The sequence below is a fragment of the Lithobates pipiens genome, unplaced genomic scaffold (assembly GCF_037356315.1).
Source record: "Lithobates pipiens isolate NorthernLeopardFrog02 unplaced genomic scaffold, aLitPip1_a1.2 Scaffold_16, whole genome shotgun sequence".
Lineage (NCBI taxonomy): Eukaryota > Metazoa > Chordata > Amphibia > Anura > Ranidae > Lithobates > Lithobates pipiens.
The window spans coordinates 407,119,350-407,126,111 of NW_027507748.1; the positions used below are offsets into that span (position 1 = coordinate 407,119,350).

At 35.8% G+C, this 6,762-nt stretch overlaps 1 protein-coding gene across 4 annotated transcripts in view; it reads left to right on the plus strand.

The window, feature by feature from the left end:
- Positions 1-5,616, plus strand: part of NF1 (neurofibromin 1) — a 436,753-nt gene extending 431,137 nt beyond the window's left edge. For all 4 annotated transcript variants that reach the window (XM_077482413.1, XM_077482415.1, XM_077482414.1 and 1 more), the window contains one exon: positions 317-5,616. In XM_077482413.1, the coding sequence (XP_077338539.1) occupies positions 317-459 (143 nt within the window). In that variant the 3' untranslated portion in view covers positions 460-5,616. The remainder of the gene's footprint in view (positions 1-316) is intronic.
- The last annotated feature ends 1,146 nt before the right edge of the window (positions 5,617-6,762 follow it).

A 6,762-nucleotide genomic window follows, 5' to 3' on the forward strand; every position in this document is an offset into this window, starting at 1 on the left:
TAGCTCCTCATCAGTGCTGCCTATCAGTTTTTGTTTTTTTATTCGTATTTTTTTGTTTAAAGCGCAAATATTAAACGCAGAGATGATCAAATACCACCAAAAGAGCTCTATTTGTGGGAAGAAAATTATCAAAATTTAGCTTGGGTACAGTGTTGCAACAGTGCTCAAAGCTAAAAATTGTCCTGGGCAGAAAGGGGGGGATGCCTGGTATTGAAGTGATTAATAAATGAGGTCTATAATGCTTTTATCTGCACTGATTTTTATTTTTATTATTACAATGAAATCTCACTGTCCGTGTTTTGGTTCTCTGTAATAGGCATTGACAAGGAAAATGTGGAACTGTCTCCCACCACTGGTCACTCAAACAGCGGTAGAACGCGCCATGGTTCAGCAAGCCAAGTGCAAAAGCAAAGAAGTGCTGGCAGCTTCAAACGTCACAGCATCAAAAAGATTGTGTGATTTTTTTTTTTTTTTTTTTTTCTTATTTATTTTAAAGTTCCTTTTATAAAACTGACTTAAGCGGGCGGCTTATCCTTGGCCCCGGCACAATATGATGCTGCACTTAATTTTTTTTTTTTTTTGCCGTTTTCCATGCAGTCAGCCATGTCGCCAGAAGATCAATACATCAAAAGCATTGTTTGAACTCTATACCATTTGGTTTCCTTATACATTTTTCCTTTTTTTTCCTTTTCCAGTTATTTCCAGTCTTTGAGGGAACCATGGTCACAAGCGTATCAATGCCTTGTGAATTTTAGAATGAAGAAATTTTGTATTTTGATAACGGTGGCCCTGCCTTTACTGCATTAACTGTGTAAACCTTAGTGGCATTCTCATGAGTCTTTTTTGCCTTGTCTTTTTTATTATTATTTGTGTTTACTATGTTTTGCATTTAACTAAATATTAAAGCTAATCCTTTATAGTGGCTTTGGTGGGAAAAGAAACCAGTTTAAATCATCCCCTTTAAAAAACACTTTTAGCTGTGGATTTTTTTTTACCTATTTGCTTAAAAAATAATTTCCTGTCCCAAATAAAAAATTTTTTTTTTTTTTTTTTTCTAATGGTACTTTGTTGAAACAAATATGAACTGGTGTCTGAAAAGGGCCACCATACTAATTAGATTTTTGGGTACTTGCAATAAATTTGTTAAAGTAATTATATTTTTATTCCTATAAAAAAATATATATATATATATCTATCTATTCCAAATGTTTGCGCTGTTAACGTATTACAGCATCTCTTTCATCTGAAATGCATCATCGAGTTCTGTCCTTACAATGCACTATTTATGAAAGGCAGAATGTATTCTGACATTAATGTGTTTGAAATGTTATGTAAATATATTTGTGTATTTGGGGAAAAAAAAATACTGTGGTGTTTCAGAGTAAAGATATGGTAAGTAAATTGGGTGCATCTGAGTAGTAAAAGGGCTTTATTTCCTTTCTGCTTGATGATCGTTTCCTTAACCCTTCCAAAGAGAGGTGTTAAAAGATTTCTTGCACTTAGGGGCATAATCTTTGTTAAAGGTAATATGCCCTCATGATTGGAGCTTCGTTTTCAATTCTCAAAGGACATATAATTACTCTTTGGAGATGCTCACTTTTCTGTGCAATGTTAAAGTTTTAAAACATGGGGAAGGGGAGTAAGGCAGGTGCCTTTTGTTCAGGCCAGCAAATATAATGGTACTTTTGAACTGACAGGATCCTCTTTGGAGGGGCTGCATCATGAATTGTGTGATGCACTTTAACTTTTTCGTAGATCTGGTAATAGTTAGCAGTCTATTGTCTTAGCCACCCTTCAGAACTATGGTCTTTCCTGTTGACCTATAAAATTTCACATCTACTGTATTACTTGTAGTACTAAAGCTGGCTGTATAACATAAATCCATTAAGTCATAATGCCCAAAATTAAATGTCCTTTAATTATAATCTATTTGCAGACCGGTTACATTTTCCATATAAAATAGATCATGATGTCCAGAGTTACCATCATTTTTTTTTTTTCTCTAATATAACAAAAACATTTATTGTACAGGGGGCATAGAAGCTAAAACTGAAGGCATGTTCTATCACTGTGAAAGGTTTGAATTCTAGCATTCAGTGAAGTATTAAATGACTGACTAACCATTTGATACTGTCTTGTGGATATGTGTCACTACAGCAAATCTTAAGGTTATAATGCTATGTACTGGAATACTTTGCAAAAGGGAGGCGATTGCTGCGCAGGGCTTTAGACACTTGTCCAGAACATTCTTAACTCAGAGGAAATCAATCCTTTTTGACAAATTTTGAGCAAAAGGGAAAGACATCTAGGTGCTTGCATTTAGGGCTTAAATATATTTACTGCTGAACACGTAGAATTGAAATACTTAGAATGCTATTCTACATCTTAGATCTTGGACTAACGACCAAGAATGGCTTTAAACGAAAACACAAAATATAGTTCAGTATAAGAAAACTATAGAGTGATTTAAATGTATTTCAGTAAATCAAACTCCACAGCTAAACAAATATAATGGTACAACTAAGTGTTGGGATTTAATAATTATAGCACATAATCTGCATTTAACCATATGATAACGCGTATTTCACAGATGTAAATAAGTGTCTTATTTTGTTGTTTTCTGACATTGTGATTTTGTTTTGTTTACAGTCCTGGAAAAATAAAACTGTGGACAGAAACCTATTATGCAAATAGTCTGCCAAAATCCCAGTGTACTTCTGTTTAGCTGTAGCTGGTGTTAATGACATGAAGGACAAGGCTTTACATGGACAGTGCAAAAACGTACATGTAAATGCATGGAGGATTCTTGGCACAGCTCATTGGGGGTGGGGGGGGGGGGTTAACCTGGAGAAAAGGAAAAGTAAAACTGTTGCCCCAGCTTCTCTGAAATCTGTGGACAACATCTTTTTTTTTTATTTTTTTAGTTCCCCTTTTTTCTAGCGTTAATATGTGAGCTGCTGTATGGAATGAAGTCATTTTAAAATAAATGAAGTAACACATTTGGAGAAATGTTTTTTTGCTAACAGACTGATAGGCTTCAATATCTACATCAGAGATGCTTTTGAATATACATATATATATTCCCATATAGTTTTGCATTTAAAATTTTTATCTGTTTATACAAATGACAACCATATCTATCTGCCTGTCAAGAAATGACATGGGTAATAGGTAGTTAACTGCAGCAGATTTACCAAAGCAGTCTTTCTTCAGCACCATGCTCTAACACATAGGATCTAAGTTGCTGAAAAGAGACAGGTTGTGTATTTGGGATATTATTGCAAAGCAGGGTTTAGTTACGCTCCAGTAAAGATAGTGATTTAATTTTGTAAAGAATAAATGTAGAAATCAGCTGGTATTGCACGGCTGTAGTCAAATAAGTTAGCCCACTACCCTAGCCTCATTCTTACTTTGTTTAATGTAAAGAGTATCCAGAGCAGTGTTTTGACTGCGGCTGTACCTCTCCGCTATAGAGCAACACCATGGGTTGCCTGGCATTGCTGTTAATGGCTGGCAATTTCCAATGGTGATTGCTGGACAAATGTAGCATGAACAGATGCAATTTATCAATGTACATGCACTGTAAATTCTACTCTGAGTAAAATGGGCAATTTAGGCAGGGTTCCCAAGTATATTACAATGCACCGTGCCCCTTTTTTTTTTTTGTGCAAAATATGCAGTGGTGTTATTGGCACACCTGTAGGTCTCTGCTGACACCCCTCAAGCCCACCCGATATACTCCCGTATTTACTTTCAGCTATTCCCAGTATCTACCAGCACACAACAAAGCTTATTTGCTTGTTCAGCGGCATGATGCAATTTTTTTTCCAAAAGAGGTGCATGCATATTATGTGCTCCTTCCCTATTCAGGCATCATTGAGCCACTGGAGAGAGCGTACTGCGCATGGACTGGGGATAGAGCACACAGTGCACATGGAGATCTGCTCTGCCCCAATGCTGTTAGGGAAGAGCAAAGGTAAATACAAAATATAAGAGTATATCTGGCAGCCTGCTGGGGTGCTTGCAGAGGCCTACAATTATTACGCTGTATTTTGCAAAAAGGCACCATGCATTGTAATATACCAAGCTCCCATGTCTGCATGGGTCATTTTACTCATAAGGGGACTATGCCATTAATGTTCATAGTCATTCTACAGTGAACTTCCACTTTGACATGCATTATTAATATTGTAGATCATTAGTTTATACATACTATGCTACCAAACAAGTTCTTATGTCATGGAAGTATATTTATATAGTTCTGTGTACCATTTCGGTTGCATACCTTTCTGTACCTGCTACCTGGCTTAGTAAAGAATACAGTATATGGGCACCAATATAATGTATTTTTGACTTGAAGTAGATAAAAAAAAAAAAAAGTTTTGAGCTATAAAATTATTTTTTCTTACAATGTTTTTCTCTACAACATCCTTCCTTAAGTTGTTCATGTCATTCTATAAAAAGCTATGTGTGCTATAAAAAGCTTGACACAAGCTTTCTTACCCACTTTATTTTAACACTAAAAATAATGTTTTGCTGAAATGTGCTTAAATTTTGGATAGAACTTTAACTGAAAAAGAAAAAAAAATACTAAGTCTGAGCTGCATTTTCCAGGTTATATTTCAATGAATTCTGCCATCAGATAAAGCTTATAATTGTGAGAAATATGGACTGTTGGTTTGTATGAAAAGCAAAATTGGTGCCCATAGCAAACGTACGCTTTACTCTATTTTATTTTTTTCTAATCGTATGTATAAAGATGACAGGCACAATCTGATTGGTTAGTCATTAATGTAAATGTATTCTTATGTTGGTTAAAAAGACCTTAGAACATTTTCTATCTGAATTATTTACCATTCATGGTTGAATACTATGTATTTATCCTTAAACACGTCTGATAAACAGTTTGAATCTCTGATGTGCATATTGGTTTCAGTCTATGTATATGGGTATATGGTTTTGCAAGCCTGGGTAATGTCCTGTTCCTGGTGGGTGTGGGCAGTCTGTAAGGTTTTTAACATTCAATTTTAGGCAGTTTTTCCCTCCCTCTTTAAGCATGTGTTATCCAATGTTATGCAACAGACTTTACCACAGAAAGTCACTTTTAAGTGTTAGCAACATTACTTTTTTAATGCAGTAAATTCATCTGTAAATATTTTTTGTGTAAAATTTGACAGAAAGGTATATTTACTACACTGTAAATACATGTGACAATATATTGTATTATTTTGCTTTTTTGTAAAGCAGTTAGTTGCTGTACATGTATAACATAAAAAAATTTGAATATTCTAGTGTTAGTAATTGTTAACTTCTCTCCTTCCTGCTGTTGAGTATGTCATTTAAATGAAAAAAGAAAACCTGATGCTGTGTTCTACAAACTCTCACTGTGTATGATATATTATTTCCTTTTGGGCCATACAGTTTCAGCTGTTCCTTTACTCACTATCCTGTTAATATTGTAAGCAAGTGTATGCCAGCAGGAATAAAACTGCCACCGCCAGCCAAACTGGCACCTAGATACAGATAGCAGATATGATTTATCATAACTGTTTCTCCCCAATGTTCCCTCATGTATGTACATCCCCTTTTTTGAAGTAAAATGTAAATTCAACCTGCTATCGTGTTTTTGTAGTTATTACTATTACGGCAATTGACTGATAAATTATCTAATCTCAAGTGGACTTTCATTACCAAAATGTCCTGTTCTTCCAAACTGGCACATGTATTACATGTTAGTTGCCAAATGTTAGTGTCACATTGATAAATACTCTAGCATGTAGGGTTAAACTGAAAATCCAGTTGCAAAGTGACACTTTCATTACAGCCTTTTGGGAGAGGGATTAGACACATCCAGTCCTTAATCTTTCACATACTATGGTAAATTCTTGCAGAAATAATAATAATAAATGAAATAGTCAACACATCTTTTCTATAATAATTTTGACAAAGCTGACATTGCCATATTTTACAGCATGCATTGAGACAAGTGCATGTGAACTGTCTCAATCCTAGATTGGTGGTCTGGGAAATGTCAAAATGACCTACTGATTGAACTCTACACAAACAGGGCTTGCTCGAGGGTAAAGCAGTCAAAGGACTACAGCTTTGACCATATGCTATGGATCAAAATATGTGTTCTTACAGCAGCTATGTGTTCCAAGTATTTCAGATAGCATTCATATAAATGGCACCTAAATACACAGTTCGGTTCTGCCACGATTATCGCACGATAAATCGCACTGCAATTCTGGCAAACCACATCACATGAAGCATGTCGCCCAAAAGAAGCTCTCAAACTTTTTGGGGGGGGGGGGGGGGCAACGAGCTTCACGCAATGTGGTTTGCCACATTGAACCACACTGCATTTTTTGGTGGCATTTATATGAATGGCATCTGAAATGTGCGATTTGTCATTCACACCTGGGCGATTTGAAATCACAATTCAAAATGCTCATGTGTGAATGCAGCCTTAGAGAAGGTTTGTTTGTTTTTTTGTTTTTCAAAAGTCAAATTACATGGATGGGGAGATGCAGATGTTTTTTTTTTTGTAGGTTTGATATTTTGCTTAATAAAAGCAGTGGTCTAAGCAGCTTTTGACCTGAAAAGTAACTTTATTGGCTAATGTCTAAGGGCCTTTCACACTGTCAGACCGTTCAGGTCTGCCTGTCAGTTTTTTCTGCGGACATGAACGGGCGCTCCATGCTAGTCTATGGAGCGACGAATGTCTGCGGTGACATGTCCGCTGACATCCAACCCGGTCCA